The sequence below is a fragment of the Pseudophryne corroboree genome, chromosome 5 (assembly GCF_028390025.1).
Source record: "Pseudophryne corroboree isolate aPseCor3 chromosome 5, aPseCor3.hap2, whole genome shotgun sequence".
Taxonomy (NCBI): domain Eukaryota; kingdom Metazoa; phylum Chordata; class Amphibia; order Anura; family Myobatrachidae; genus Pseudophryne; species Pseudophryne corroboree.
The window spans coordinates 73,271,316-73,287,911 of NC_086448.1; the positions used below are offsets into that span (position 1 = coordinate 73,271,316).

The 16,596-nt window shown below is 48.5% G+C and overlaps 1 protein-coding gene across 1 annotated transcript in view; it reads left to right on the plus strand.

Annotated features, from left to right (window-relative positions):
• LOC134927210 (serum paraoxonase/arylesterase 2-like) overlaps positions 1 to 16,596 on the plus strand; it is a 106,215-nt gene that overhangs the window by 60,778 nt on the left and 28,841 nt on the right. Inside the window, exon 4 of the mRNA XM_063921369.1 lies at positions 8,691 to 8,859. Within this exon, the coding sequence (XP_063777439.1) occupies positions 8,691 to 8,859 (169 nt within the window). The remainder of the gene's footprint in view (positions 1 to 8,690; positions 8,860 to 16,596) is intronic.

Consider the following 16,596-nt stretch of genomic DNA (forward strand, 5'->3'; position numbering starts at 1 on the left):
AACGGCACGTTTTTCGACTTTTCCGGCAATTCGCCGGCAACTGCATATACCCCTATATGTGCTGCATGGCTGATAGGATCGCAAATTGCAATGCGATCCTGAGGCGTTAAGACCCCACCCAGATCACATGCATGCAATATGCGATCCTTGACAAATGCCTCTATTAACCTCATGTTTTGTGAACAAATTGTGATGTACTGATAATCCAAAAGTCCCCTCGTACAGGGCAAGTCTCCCAGCTCTTGGGGACTAGGATCACATACAGAGAACCTGTCCTGCTCACGTTAGGCCCAGGTTACACAGTACACTGGGTGGGCAGCGCTTAGCCTACTGGCTCTCGATCAAGGCATCCAGCCGGCGCATAACACATCAGCTTTCACGAAACCCCTCCACACTCTGATTGGACCAGAGTGTGCAGAGATGGAAAGGAGGAGATGCCATGTCTAACATGCATGTGTATCATCAAAGCCCAAACTCTTACTGATTTCAAGTGGTTTATTTGTAAAACAGATTTATTTTAAAACATGAGTATTCAGAGGAACTCGGCTGAATTTAAGATTTCCCTGAGGACATAAAAAGAGAAGCACAGCGCATACAGGGGTGTATTTACTAAGCCTTGGAAGGAGATAAGTACCAAGCAACCAGCTCCTGACATTTAAAAAAAAAAAAACTGTGACAGTTACGAGCTGATTGACTGGTAGTTTATCACTAACCACTTTATCTCTCTCCATGGCTTAGTAAATAGAGACCACGGTCCTGGCCAATATTGATTGCACCTTTAGACCTCATATGAATCCAAGTTGGCGGGAAAAGGGCCAAATTTGTAGTGCTCCGAAAAGCTCATTCAAATGTAGATGACATTCGCCAACACAGCCATTGGGTTCCATTAACACAGTTTGGATATGAGGAGCTCAGTAGCTCTGCTTAGTCCACATAGAGAATGTAAACTCATGTAAAATATTTTTCATTCTAGTCTGCACAGTGACGGGATCTTATTGGAGCTGCTGTCCCTGCAGGATAATATGGAAAAATAGCCCTGGAAATTAATTTCTTATTACCAGGATGTTGGGAGAAAAACACGGGACATAATTTAAAAGCCTCTAATTTGGTTCACGTCCAACCCCTGCGATGAGAAGAAAAAAGGGTGTGCAGTGAGGAACAGACCTGGTGGAGATAGGGGAGGTCATTCCGAGTCGTTCGCTTGGTAAATTTCTTCGCATCGCAGCGGTTTTCCGCTTAGTGCGCATGCGCAATGTCCGCACTGCGACTGGGCCAAGTAAATTTGCTAAGAAGTTAGGATTTTTACTCACGGCTTTTTCATCGCTCAGGCGATTGTAGTGTGATTGACAGGAAGTGGGTGTTTCTGGGCGGAAACAGGCCGTTTTATGGGCGTGTGGGAAAAAACGCTACCGTTTCTGGGAAAAATCTGCTAAAATCGCCTTGCGAGCGAACAACTCGGAATGAGGGCCAGGGTTGGGAGCAGGGACCTGCAGTCAGGGGAGGCATCCCCTGTGATTAATTAGTAAAAGAATACATACAAGATACTTATGACACATATTCTATGTCATAAGTATCTTCCTTATGTAATGGCATATTTTTTTTGGGGTGAAATTACTTTGGGAGGCACTGTTAGCAGTGCCTCCCATACAGAATAGGAACGGGGATAGAGCGGGGGGAGGAGCCTAGCACCGGGCTGTAAAAGCCCATTGAAATACAGTGGCAAAGCGGCACTGAAAAAAGTGCCTCGCTGACAGGGACACCACCCCCATGTCAGCGAGGCAGCTGTGCTTGGACTGCTGTCCAATCACCAAGACGCGGCGGGAGGCAGAAGTTGGGACGGGAGCAGCAGCAGCAGCGGTGGGTCTGCAGTGACTGCTGCTCTCCCCTGTCATGCTCCGCTGGCTCCGTCCCCCCCTCCTGCACACAGGCACCAGACGTCTTTCCTGTGGGCAGCTGACAGCTGCCAGAGTCCGGCGGCTCCGTCCTCCCCTCCCGCTGACTGCTTGTACTCTGTGCGGCTCTCTCCGGGCGGCTGCTCCGTCCGCATACAACAGCACGCAGGTATTTTCTCTCTCTCTCTCTCTCTCTCCCTCTCCTTCTCCCCCTCTGTAACTCCTTATTTTCATTCACTTTTACAGGTCCCACTATTGGATTCTACTGGACAAGTGGACGTGATTCTCGGCGTGGGATGTAGGTAAGTAATCTCTCATTTTTACAGGTCCGCTATAGGATTCTACTGGACAAGTGGACGTGATTCTCGGCGTGGGATGTAGGTAAGTATGTGTGAGTGTGTAAGTGTGTTATAATAAAATTTTACTTTCACGGTGTGTGTGTTGTGTTTTTATTTGGGTGTTTTTTTTGTTGTAGAACTACAAGTACCAGTGAGCCCGTTATTTCCCCGAATGCTGGTACTTGAGGTTCTCCAAGTACCAGCAAGCGGGGGAGGCTTTCTGGGCCTTGTAGTTCCACGACAAAAAACAATATTCTTTTTTTAACACTCATGACTATCAGCCTGGCACCCACCGCCTAGGGGTGCTGGGGACAGCCTCGGGCTTCACCCCTGGCCCTTGGGTGCCTGGAGGGGGGGGACCCCTTGATTTATGGGGTTCCCACTCCTCCAGGGAACCCCGGCCAGGGGTGACTAGTTGGGGGGGTAATGCCACGGCCGCAGGGACCTACGTAAATGTGTTACCTGGCTGTGGCATTATGTCCCTGGCTAGTGGAGCCCGGTGCTGGTTTTAAAAATACGGGGGATCCCTACATCTTTTGTCCCCCGTATTTTTGAAACCAGGACCGGACTAAGAGCCCGGTGCTGGTTGTCTAAATACGGGGAACCCCTGTCCAATTTTTCCCCAGTATTTAAACAACCAGGACCGGCTCAAAGAGCCCGAGGCTGGTTATACTTAGGAGGGGGGACCTCACACATTTTTTTTTTTACATTTTTTAACCCATTCAGACCCTTCTCCATTAAGTTAATGGAAGCCATGGACAACAGAATTGCATTCATGTCCTCCTCCCACTCCCTTCCCAGTACCAAACACTCATTTTTTTTCTATAAAAATGTACAATATATCACAAGTATGATGAACAGACAGGCAGCAGGCATTGGCGGCATCGGAGTTAGATGCACATTAGTGGCGGAGGGATGGGTCAGTTTATGGTGGCCGAGTTTGTAAGCCGGTGGCAGCGGGCATCGACTCAGGGGCAGTAGCGGGCATTGGCTCGGTGGCGGTAGGGGTCATCGGCAGATTCGGCGGACATTATGGCTGTATTGCCTCACCAGCCACTGACCTCACCGCACACCACTGGTTGGGAGAGAGACACATGGGGCATAAGGAGACAGATATAGAGGTGTAGGGAGAGAGCCAAAGGGGTAGAGAGAGAGACAGAGGGTGGGGAGAAAGATAAACCTGTAGGGGGTAAGAAAAAGAGACACCGAGGGTGAGGAGAAAGGTAATCCTGTAGGGAAAAAGAGTATGAGAGATACAGAGGGAAAGGATAAAGATATACCTGTAGTGAAAAAGAGTTTGAGAGACAGGCTTGTAGGGAAGCAGGACCGAGAGACATGGGGGGTCATTCCGAGTTGTTCGCTCGCTAGCTGCTTTTAGCAGCAGTGCACACACTAGGCCGCCGCCCTCTGGGAGTGTATCTTAGCTTAGCAGAAGTGCGAACGAAAGGATCGCAGCGCTGATGCAAAAATATTTTCAAGCAGTTTCTGAGTAGCTGCAGACCTACTCCTACCTTGTGATAATTTTCAGTCTATTTAGTTCCTGCTTTGACATCACAAACACACCCTGTGTTCGGCCAGCCACTCCCCCGTTTCTCCAGCCACTCCCCCGTTTCCCTAGGCACGCCTGAGTTTTTTAGCACACTCCCGGAAAACGCTCAGTTACCACCCAGAAACACCCACTTCCTGTCAATCACTCACCGATCAGCAGGGCAACTGAAAAGCGTCGCTCGACCTTGTGTAAAAATGCATCGTTTTGTGTGAAAGTACTTCGCGCGTGCGCACTGCGGCCCATACGCATGCACAGAAATGGAGATTTTTAGCCTGATCGCTGCGCTGTGAACAACGGCAGCTAGTGAACAACGCGGAATGACCCCCATGGAGGCTAAAAGTACAAACGACTGGCAGATAAAATGCACGATATGAACGTTCTCATTCATTAATGAACGAGAACTCGTTCATATCGTGCAGTGTGTAGGCACCAACGACTAACGATGTGCGGCCCCGCGCTCGTTAATCGTTGGTGCCCCGTCGCTTATGCATGCAGGCCAATATGGACAATCTCGTCCATATTAGCATGCAATGCTATGGAGCCGGGTGACGTGGGGAGTGAAGAAACTTTACTGCCCCGTCACCGGGTCGTCCGTCAGCTGTATCCGCCGTTGGGCAGCTCGGTGGCGTATCTGCCAGTGTGTATGGCCAATTAGGATTTGAATGAAACATTAAAGGGGAGTGGAAGAGAAAGAGATGGGGGGTGGGTAGGAGTTGGGATCAGGAGCCCAGCATCCAGCATCCCACTGGTCTGATTACAGGCAGTGGGATGCTGGCTGACAAAGTGCAGGCAGCGTGGTGAACGCTCACAAGGCAGAAAGACAGAGGGGAGCAAACAGTGTAACAGGGGTTATGGGAAGAGGTATGGTTGATTCTATTTCGGAGTGGGAGAAGGGACCTTCTGACGTATCTAGGGGAGGAGACACGTCACCAGGGGGAGGAGCTACGGGCGAGCAGGGTACCCGAAAAGTACCCTCGCGGGCTCACTTCGCTCGCCACCTGATTACTAAAGGTAATAGTTGGTGGCGTGGATAGTAGAGGAACTATCCCGCTGGCCTAGCTCCTCCCCCTTGTGTCATAACCCCTCCCCCTTACGGAAAAGGTCCCTTAGCCCACTTGATTTTAGCATCTACCGAAGAGGTATACCTAGAGGGAGAGAGAAGGGGAGTAGGGAAAGAGAGATATGTGGGTGTGGGAGATGTAGGTGACATGAGACAAGAGAAAGGACATATAATGAAACTTTTTCTGAAGATATATGTAGCAGTAGTCAGACCTGTCTGATGTATGTGGTCTTGGTGTGGTGCAATGACAGAAACCCCTTTACTGACACTGCAGCACAATAGTAAAGATATATAGCTGACAAGAGGTCATCATCCTGTCATGTCTACATATGGTTCTGCTGCTGCCAACACAAAGACATCACCCAGAGCCCACCCACACAACAGGCACAGTCACAGTAAGTCAAAGCCTTTATTAAATAAAAACTCACAATTTACACTGAGTATCCTGACCAGGGCTAAACAAGAGAGAACTCAAATACATAAACAATCCAGGATCCAGAAACACACTGCACAGCTGCAGCAGCCTGCCTCGAGGACACAGAGTGAAGCACGTGACGTCAGCTGACCTGCTCCAGCAGGATTTTTTTTTTACAAACAAGAAAAACTTTAATCAGAAAACAAAAAAACGAACACTGCAGGTCAGCAGACAACGGCTCTGTGCTGCCCGGAGGGCTGTTAACGGCAGCTAAACCTGACGAAGCGGGCACAGGAGGAAAGGGGCAGCGGTGAGCCATCAGAGGTTTTAGTAATAGCAGAGGGGAATATCGCGGCCATAGTAGCCTATGGCAGTGCGATATTAGGCACAGTACTTAGCGCAGGCAGATAACAGGCAGTGAAAATGCTTTAGTACATGCAGAGAAGCGATATGTACAAGCATTTTCACTGAATTTTTCGTTGTGGAGGCTTATCTTCGTTTAGTACATGGACCCTTGAGTCTTTTATATGGTCTATGGTTAACAGGATCGTGTCTCTGTCTAATGTGTCAATATTTTCTGACAGTTTATCTGACCACGCAGCGGCAGCACTGCACATCCAGGCTGACGCAATAGCTGGCCTAAGTATAATGCCTGTGTGTGTAAATGTGTATATACAGACTTCAGGATCGCCTCCTGCTTTCTATCAGCAGGTTCCTTGAGGCGGCCGTATCCGGAGACGGTAGTGCCACCTTTTTAGACAAACGTGTGAGCGCTTTATCCACTCTAGGGGGTGTTTCCCAACGTGACCTATCCTCTGGCGGGAAAGGGAACGCCATTAGTACCTTCTTAGGAATTACCAATTTTTTATCAGGGAAAGCCCACGCTTCTTCACACACTTCATTTAATTCATCTGATGGGGGAAAAACTACGGGTAGTTTTTTCTCTCCAAACATAATACCCTTTTTAGTGGTACCTGTAGTTATATCAGAAATGTGTAACACCTCTTTCATTGCCTCAATCATGCAGTGAATGGCCTTAGTAGGCATCAGGTTAGACTCATCGTCGTCGACACTGGTGTCAGTATCAGTGTCGACATCTGGGTCTGCTTGTGGTAGCGGGCGTTTTAGAGCCCCTGACGACCCATGCGACGCCTGGGCAGGCACGAGCTGAGAAGTCGGCTGTCCCACATTTGGCATGTCGTCGATTTTCTTATATAAGGAGTCTATACGTGCACTCATTACTTTCCATAAGCCCATCCACTCAGGTGTCTGCCCCGCAGGGGGTGACATCCCTTCTAAAGGCATCTGCTCCGCCTCCACATCATTATCCTCATCAAACATGTCGACACAGCCGTACCGACACACCACACACACACACACACAAGGAATGCTCCGAATGAGGACAGGACCCACAAAAGCCCTTTGGGGGGACAGAGTGAGAGTATGCCAGCACACATCAGAGCGCTCTATAATGCAGGGACTAACTGAGTTATGTCCCCTATAGCTGCTTTTTATATTATATATATATATATTGCGCCTAAATTTAGTGCCCCCCCTCTCTGTTTTTACCCTGTTCTGTAGTGTAGACTGCAGGGGAGAGCCAGGGAGCTTCCTTCCAGCGGATCTGTGAAGGAGAAATGGCGCCAGTGTGTCTGAGGGAGATAGCTCCGCCCCTTTTCCGCGGCCTATTCTCCCGCTTTTTTCTGGATTCTGGCAGGGGTATTTACCACATATATAGCCTCTGGGGCTATATATTGTGGTATTTTTGCCAGCCAAGGTGTTTTTATTGCTGCTCAGGGCGCCCCCCCCAAGCGCCCTGCACCCTCAGTGACCGGAGTGTGAAGTGTGCATGAGGAGCAATGGCGCACAGCTGCAGTGCTGTGCGCTACCTTGGTGAAGACTGATGTCTTCTGCCGCCGTTTTTCCGGACCTCTTCTTGCTTCTGGCTCTGTAAGGGGGACGGCGGCGCGGCTCCGGGACCGAACACCAAGGACTGGGCCTGCGGTCGATCCCTCTGGAGCTAATGGTGTCCAGTAGCCTAAGAAGCCCAATCCGGCTGCAAGCAGGCGAGTTCGCTTCTTCTCCCCTTAGTCCCTCGCTGCAGTGAGCCTGTTGCCAGCAGGTCTCACTGAAAATAAAAAACCTAACTATACTTTCTTTCTAAGGGCTCAGGAGAGCCCCTAGTGTGCATCCAACCTCGGCCGGGCACGAAATCTAACTGAGGCTTGGAGGAGGGTCATAGTGGGAGGAGCCAGTGCACACCAGGTAGTCATACATCTTTCTAGAGTGCCCAGCCTCCTTCGGAGCCCGCTATTCCCCATGGTCCTTACGGAGTTCCCAGCATCCACTAGGACGTCAGAGAAAAGACACTGATATTTTGCAGAATCTGTTCTTTTATTGTGTTTTACAAGAGGTTTCATATAATGTGATTGGCCACAAGAAACCTTATTTAAAATGAATGCAGCCATAGGGGGGAATTCAATTGTAGTCAGAACTACCATCTTGTCGGAAAGACGGCAGTTTCCGACTTTTTTAGGTCGGAAACTGTTCTGACCTATTCAATCCCTCTGCCGTTTTTCCGACAAGTCGGCAATTCTGACTTTTCGGAAAACACATGGATCGGTGGAATAGCCACGGATTCACGTGTTTTGTCGGAAGCACGGCCAAATCCGACAGGTTTTAGCCCCGTTTCCGACAATGTCAATCCGACTTTGGCATTGTCGGGAACAGCCAAATCGGAATTTGCCGCTCATTGAATACTGAGATGGCAGATCCGTTCCGCTGGAAAGGATCCGACTTCAAATGAATATACCCCATAGGGATCATTGTGCCTTAGTTATAACCAATGCAGGGAAATGGCACTGATGATCCTATCTGAATGTATGTATCTCTGATTTCTCTCTTCTCTTCCCTTCCCCCCCAAGAATGTAGTAGCTACATAATGGGGGTAAGGTGCAATCAGGGAGATTGCTGGTCTATTATGGGAGTCCTGCAGATTGCTACTTTTTCAGGGAGTCTCCTGCAGAACAAGGGAGGGTAAGCAACTATGACACAAGGGTTAATTTGTGTCAAGAACCAATTAACCTACTGGTATATTTTTGTATTGTGGGAGGAAACCAGAGTACTTGGAGGAACTCACGCAAGTACAGGGAGGAAATACAAACTCCACACAGTTTGGGCCGTGGTGAGAATCAAACCCAAGCTAACCATTGCACCATCCATACTGCCCTGCATGCTTATTGCTTGAACATAGATACATAATCCACAGCTCCTATTAAAAATGTTGAAGTGGACATTTCCTGCAATATTCTACTTTCTCTACTTTTTTGTTTAATCGAAAGATTTATCTACTAGTATACATATTATACTGTAGCAACATCTGCTCTCTTCTTAAATATTAATCAATATAAAACGTGTTGGGTTTTTTTCCCCTTAGGGTCTGAAAAATACTGGTGCAGTCAGCTTTGCCCCTGACAAACCTGGAGAAATATTTCTCTTAGATCTGAATGATGGAAACCTTCAACCATTTCCACTGCCTATCAGAGGAAGGTTTGATGCTTCTTCATTTAACCCTCATGGAATCTGCACGTACATTGATGAGAAGGGTAAGTCATTAGCAATGGCAATTGGGAGCCTGGGTCTGCAGTGCAGTCCAAACCTAAAGGAAGATAGCCACACCTACCGCACCCCCAAATGCTGCCCAACACTGCCATCTTGGAGTCAGCAAGAACAGCACTGGAGACATTGCAGCTTCCATTGGCTAGCTGATTATATGACATATGAGTCTGGGGGCGGGCAGATAGTCACATAGCCAATGCAAGCTGGCTGACATATCAGGTGCTACTGTCACTGTGCTGCACAGTCCCCGGTGGACTTGCTGCTGTTCCCACTGACTCCCAGCTGGCAATGTTGGGCAGTGTTTAGGGGTGTGGCTCCACTCTCTTGGTTTTGGACTGAACTGCAGCTCCAGGTTTCCAAACCGCCACTGGTCGTTTGCCATGTCTAGGTTAGCTCCCATGTGCCATGTGTATACTGCTCATCTGCCCTAAATGCTCTTCGTTATCACCTAAAAACAAACGATTCACCCAAGTACATCACCAAATGGGACCTACAAAACAGCAACCCGGTCCTCAATTAACTTCTGTCCATCTGAAGCAAAACAACCGAAGCAAACCTCTCACTGCTGGGATATACAGCGATCGTGACCTGGCCTCAAACACGCACCTTGGCACCTGCCATGACAGCTGGACAGATTTACACATTTGTAAAACAACTTGCAGAATTTGCACACTGTGATGTGACAGTGTGAGGAAGAGAATTATGGTGCAGAGAATGAATAGAGTGTGGAGAAGGAGAGAGCAAAATAAGGGGGCCAATGACAGATCTATGGATTGGAGGGGGCAATGCGAGATTTATGGACTGAAGGGGACAATGAGATATCTATGGACTAGAGCTGTATGAGATATCTATGTACTTGAGGAGGTAATGCGTTATTGACTGGAGGGAACAATGAGATAATAAGAATTTACTTACCGATAATTCTATTTCTCGGAGTCCGTAGTGGATGCTGGGGTTCCTGAAAGGACCATGGGGAATAGCGGCTCCGCAGGAGACAGGGCACAAAAAGTAAAGCTTTAGGATCAGGTGGTGTGCACTGGCTCCTCCCCCTATGACCCTCCTCCAAGCCTCAGTTAGGATACTGTGCCCGGACGAGCGTACACAATAAGGAAGGATTTTGAATCCCGGGTAAGACTCATACCAGCCACACCAATCACACTGTACAACCTGTGATCTGAACCCAGTTAACAGTATGATAACAGAGGAGCCTCTGAAAAGATGGCTCACAACAATAATAACCCGATTTTTGTAACTATGTACAAGTAATGCAGATAATCCGCACTTGGGATGGGTGCCCAGCATCCACTACGGACTCCGAGAAATAGAATTATCGGTAAGTAAATTCTTATTTTCTCTATCGTCCTAGTGGATGCTGGGGTTCCTGAAAGGACCATGGGGATTATACCAAAGCTCCCAAACGGGCGGGAGAGTGCGGATGACTCTGCAGCACCGAATGAGAGAACTCCAGGTCCTCCTTAGCCAGGGTATCAAATTTGTAGGATTTTACAAACGTGTTTGCCCCTGACTAAATAGCCGCTCGGCAAAGTTGTAAAGCCGAGACCCCTCGGGCAGCCGCCCAAGATGAGCCCACCTTCCTTGTGGAATGGGCATTTACATATTTTGGCTGTGGCAGGCCTGCCACAGAATGTGCAAGCTGAATTGTATTACACATCCAACTAGCAATAGTCTGCTTAGAAGCAAGAGCACCCAGTTTGTTGGGTGCATACAGGATAACAGCAAGTCAGTTTTCCTGACTCCAGCCGTCCTGGAACCTATACTTTCAGGGCCCTGACAACATCCAGCAACTTGGAGTCCTCCAAGTCCCTAGTAGGCGCAAGGCACCACAATAAGCTGGTTCAGGTGAAACACTGACACCACCTTAGGGAGAGAACTGGGGACGAGTCCGCAGCTCTGCCCTGTCCGAATGGACAAATAGATATGGGCTTTTTTGAGAAAAAACCCACCAATTTGACACTCGCCTGGCCCAGGCCAGAGCCAAGAGCATGGTCACTTTTCATGTGAGATGCTTCAAATCCACAGATTTGACTGGTTTTAAACCAATGTGATTTGAGGAATCCCAGAACTACGTTGAGATCCCACAGTGCCACTGGAGGCACAAAAGGGGGTTGTATATGCAATACTCCCTTGACAAACTTCTGGACTTCAGGAACTGAAGCCAATTCTTTCTGAAAGAAAATCGACAGGGCCGAAATTTGAACCTTAATGGGCCCCAATTTGAGGCCCATAGACACTCCTGTTTGCAGGAAATGCAGGAATCGACCGAGTTGAAATTTCTTCGTGGGGCCTTCCTGGCCTCACACCACGCAACATATTTTCGCCACATGTGGTGATAATGTTGTGCGGTCACCTCCTTCCTGGCTTTGACCAGGGTAGGAATGACCTCTTCCGGAATGCCTTTTTCCCTTAGGATCCGGCGTTCCACCGCCATGCCGTCAAACGCAGCTGCGGTAAGTCTTGGAACAGACATGGTACTTGCTGAAGCAAGTCCCTTCTTAGCGGCGGAGGCCATAAGTCCTCTGTGAGCATCTCTTGAAGTTCCGGGTACCAAGTCCTTCTTGGCCAATCCGGAGCCATGAGTATAGTTCTTACTCCTCTACGTCTTATAATTCTCAGTACCTTAGGTATGAGAAGCAGAGGAGGGAACACATACACCGACTGGTACACCCACGGTGTTACCAGAACGTCCACAGCTATTGCCTGAGGGTCTCTTGACCTGGCGCAATACCTGTCCCGTTTTTTGTTCAGACGGGACGCCATCATGTCCACCTTTGGTATTTCCCAACGGTTCACAATCATGTGGAAAAACTTCCCGATGAAGTTTCCACTCTCCCGGGTGGAGGTCGTGCCTGCTGAGGAAGTCTGCTTCCCAGTTTCCACTCCCGGAATGAAACACTGCTGACAGTGCTATCACATGATTTTCCGCCCAGCGAAAAGTCCTTGCAGTTTTTGCCATTGCCCTCCTGCTTCTTGTGCCGCCCTGTCTGTTTACGTGGGCGACTGCCGTGATGTTTTTCCCACTGGATCAATACCGGCTGACCTTGAAGCAGAGGTCTTGCTAAGCTTAGAGCATTATAAAGTTACCCTTAGCTCCAGTATATTTATGTGGAGAAAAGTCTCCAGACTTGATCACACTCCCTGGAAATTTTTTCCTTGTGTGACTGCTCCCCAGCCTCTCGGGCTGGCCTCCGTGGTCACCAGCATCCAATCCTGAATGCCGAATCTGCGGCCCTCTAGAAGATGAGCACTCTGTAACCACCACAGGAGAGACACCCTTGTCCTTGGATATAGGGTTATCCGCTGATGCATCTGAAGATGCGATCCGGACCATTTGTCCAGCAGATCCCACTGAAAAGTTCTTGCGTGAAATCTGCCGAATGGAATTGCTTCGTAGGAAGCCACCATTTTTACCAGGACCCTTGTGCAATGATGCACTGACACTTTTCCTGGTTTTAGGAGGTTCTTGACTAGCTCGGATAACTCCCTGGCTTTCTCTTCCGGGAGAAACACCTTTTTCTGGACTGTGTCCAGAATCATCCCTAGGCACAGCAGACGTGTCGTCAGGATCAGCTGCGATTTTGGAATATTTAGAATCCATCCGTGCTGTTGTAGCAGTATCCGAGATAGTGCTACTCCGACCTCCAACTGTTCCCTGGACTTTGCCCTTATCAGGAGATCGTCCAAGTAAGGGGTAATTAAGACGCCTTTTCTTCGAAGAAGAATCATCATTTCGGCCATTACCTTGGTAAAGACCCGGGATGCCGTGGACAATCCAAACGGCAGCGTCTGAAACTGACAGTGACAGTTCTATACCACGAACCTGAGGTACCCTTAGTGAGAAGGGCAAATTTGGGACATGGAGGTAAGCATCCCTGATGTCCCGGGACACTATATAGTCCCCTTCTTCCTGGTTCGTTATCACTGCTCTGAGTGACTCCATCTTGATTTGAACCTTTGTAAGTGTTCAAATTTTTTTTTTTTTTTTTTTTTTTTAGATTTAGAATAGGTCTCACCTAGCCTTCTGGCTTCAGTACCACAATATAGTGTGGAATAATACCCCTTTCCTTGTTGTAGGAGGGGTAATTTGATTATCACCTGCTGGGAATACAGCTTGTGAATTTTTTCCCATACTGCCTCCTTGTTGGAGGGATACCTTGGTAAAGCAGACTTCAGGAGCCTGCGAGGGGGAAACGTTTCGACATTCCAATCTGTACCCCTGGGATACTACTTGTAGGATCCAGGGGTCCTGTACGGTCCCAGCGTCATGCTGAGAGCTTGGCAGAAGCGGTGGAAGGCTTCTGTTCCTGGGAATGGGCTGCCTGCTGCAGTCTTCTTCCCTTTCCTCTATCCCTGGGCAAATATGACTCTTATAGGGACGAAAGGACTGAGGCTGAAAAGACGGTGTCTTTTTCTGCAGAGATGTGACTTAGGGTAAAAACGGTGGATTTTCCAGCAGTTGCCGTGGCCACCAGGTCCGATGGACCGACCCCAAATAACTCCTCTTCCTTTATACGGCAATACACCTTTGTGCCGTTTGGAATCTGCATCACCTGACCACTGTCGTGTCCATAAACATCTTCTGGCAGATATGAACATCGCACTTACTCTTGATGCCAGAGTGCAAATATCCCTCTGTGCATCTCGCATATATAGAAATGCATCCTTTAAATGCTCTATAGTCAATAAAATACTGTCCCTGTCAAGGGTATCAATATTTTTAGTCAGGGAATCCGACCAAGCCACCCCAGCTCTGCACATCCAGGCTGAGGCGATCGCTGGTCGCAGTATAACACCAGTATGTGTGTATATACTTTTATATGATATTTTCCAGCCTCCTGTCAGCTGGCTCCTTGAGGACGGCCCTATCTATAGACGGTACCGCCACTTGTTTTGATAAGCGTGTGAGCGCCTTATCCACCCTAAGGGGTGTTTCCCAACGCGCCCTAACTTCTGGCGGGAAAGGGTATACCGCCAATAATTTTCTATCGGGGGGAACCCACGCATCATCACACACTTCATTTAATTTATCTGATTCAGGAAAAACTACAGGTAGTTTTTTCACATCCCACATAATACCCTCTTTTGTGGTACTTGTAGTATCAGAAATATGTAACACCTCCTTCATTGCCCTTAACGTGTGGCCCTAATAAGGAATACGTTTGTTTATTCACCGTCGACACTGGATTCAGTGTCCGTGTCTGTGTCTGTGTCGACCGACTAAGGTAAACGGGCGTTTTAAAACCCCTGACGGTGTTTTTGAGACGTCTGGACCGGTACTAATTGTTTGTCGGCCGTCTCATGTCGTCAACCGACCTTGCAGCGTGTTGACATTATCACGTAATTCCCTAAATAAGCCATCCATTCCGGTGTCGACTCCCTAGAGAGTGACATCACCATTACAGGCAATTGCTCCGCCTCCTCACCAACATCGTCCTCATACATGTCGACACACAGCACACACACAGGGAATGCTCTGATAGAGGACAGGACCCACTAGCCCTTTGGAGAGACAGAGGGAGAGTTTGCCAGCACACACCAAAAAACGCTATAATTATATAGGGACAACCTTATATAAGTGTTTTCCCTTATAGCATCTTTTTATATATTTCTAACGCCAAATTAGTGCCCCCCCTCTCTGTTTTAACCCTGTTTCTGTAGTGCAGTGCAGGGGAGAGCCTGGGAGCCTTCCCTCCAGCCTTTCTGTGAGGGAAAATGGCGCTGTGTGCTGAGGAGATAGGCCCCGCCCCTTTTTCGGCGGGCTCGTCTCCCGCTCTTCAACGGATTCTGGCAGGGGTTAAATATCTCCATATAGCCCCCGGAGGCTATATGTGAGGTATTTTTTGCCAAAAAATAGGTTTACATTGCCTCCCAGGGCGCCCCCCTCCCAGCGCCCTGCACCCTCAGTGACTGCCGTGTGAAGTGTGCTGAGAGCAATGGCGCACAGCTGCAGTGCTGTGCGCTACCTTAAGAAGACTGAGGAGTCTTCTGCCGCCGATTCTGGACCTTCTTCTCTTTTCAGCATCTGCAAGGGGGCCGGCGGCGAGGCTCCGGTGACCATCCAGGCTGTACCTGTGATCGTCCCTCTGGAGCTAATGTCCAGTAGCCAAAGAAGCCAATCCATCCTGCACGCAGGTGAGTTCACTTCTTCTCCCCTAAGTCCCTCGTTGCAGTGATCCTGTTGCCAGCAGGACTCACTGTAAAATAAAAAACCTAAGCTAAACTTTTCTAAGCAGCTCTTTAGGAGAGCCACCTAGATTGCACCCTTCTCGGCCGGGCACAAAAATCTAACTGAGGCTTGGAGGAGGGTCATAGGGGGAGGAGCCAGTGCACACCACCTGATCCTAAAGCTTTACTTTTTGTGCCCTGTCTCCTGCGGAGCCGCTATTCCCCATGGTCCTTTCAGGAACCCCAGCATCCACTAGGACGATAGAGAAATCTATGTACTGGTGGAGGCAATGAGATATCTATGGACTGGTGGGGACAATGAGATATCTATGTATTGGTGGGGGCAATGAGATATGTATGGACTAGTGGGGACAATGGGATAGCTATGTACTGTTTGGGGCAATGAGATATCTATGGACTGGTAGGGGTAAGGAGATATCTGTGGACTGGAGCTGGTAACAAGAGATCTATGTACTGGAGTAGGCAATAAGGTATCTATGGACTGGAGCAGGCAATGAGATATCTATCCACTGGAGGGGCAATGCGAGATCTATGGACTGGAGTGGACAATTAAATATCTATGGACTGGAGTGGGCAATGAAATATCTATGGACTAGAGCTGTCTATGAGATATCTATGGACTGGAGGGGGTAATTAGATATCTATGGACAGGAGTAGGCAATGAGAACTCTATGGATTTGAAGCAATCAGTTATTGACAAGGGAACAATGAGATATCTATGGACTAGTGGGAACAATGAAATATCTATGTACTGATGGGGGCAATGAGATATCTATGGACTTATGGGGACAATTAGATATATATTTAATGGTGGGGCAATGAGATATTGATGGACTGGTGGGGGGCAAAGAGATATTTGGACTGAAGCAGGCAACGAGAGATCTATGGACTGGAGTAGGCAATGAGATATCTTTGGACTGGAGGGGGCAATGAGATATCTATGCACTGTAGGGGGCAACGAGAGATCTATGGACTGGAGTAAGCAATGATATTTCTATGGACTGGAGCGTGCAATAAGGTATCTATGGACTGAAGCAGGCAATGACATATCTATGGACTGGAGCGTGCAATAAGGTGTCTATGGACTGAAGCAGGCAATGATATATCTATGGACTGGAGTGGGCAAACAGATATCTATGAATTGGAGTGGGTAATGAGAAATATATGGACTGGAGGAGGCAATGAGATATCTATGCACGGGAGGGGGCAATGAGAGTGATCTATCGACTGTAGTAGGCAATGATATATCTTTGGACTGGAGGGGGCAATGAGATATCTATGCACTGGAGGGGGCAACAAGAGATCTATGGACTGGAGTAGGCAATGATATATCTGGACTGGAGTAGGCAATGAGAAATCTATGGAATGGTGCGGGCAATGAGATATCTCTGCACTGGAGTGGGCAAAAAGGTATATATGGACTGGAGCAGACAATGGGGGTCATTCCGAGTTGATCGCTCACTAGCAGATTTTAGCAGCCATGCAAACGCATTGTCACCCCCACGGGGGAGTGTATTTTC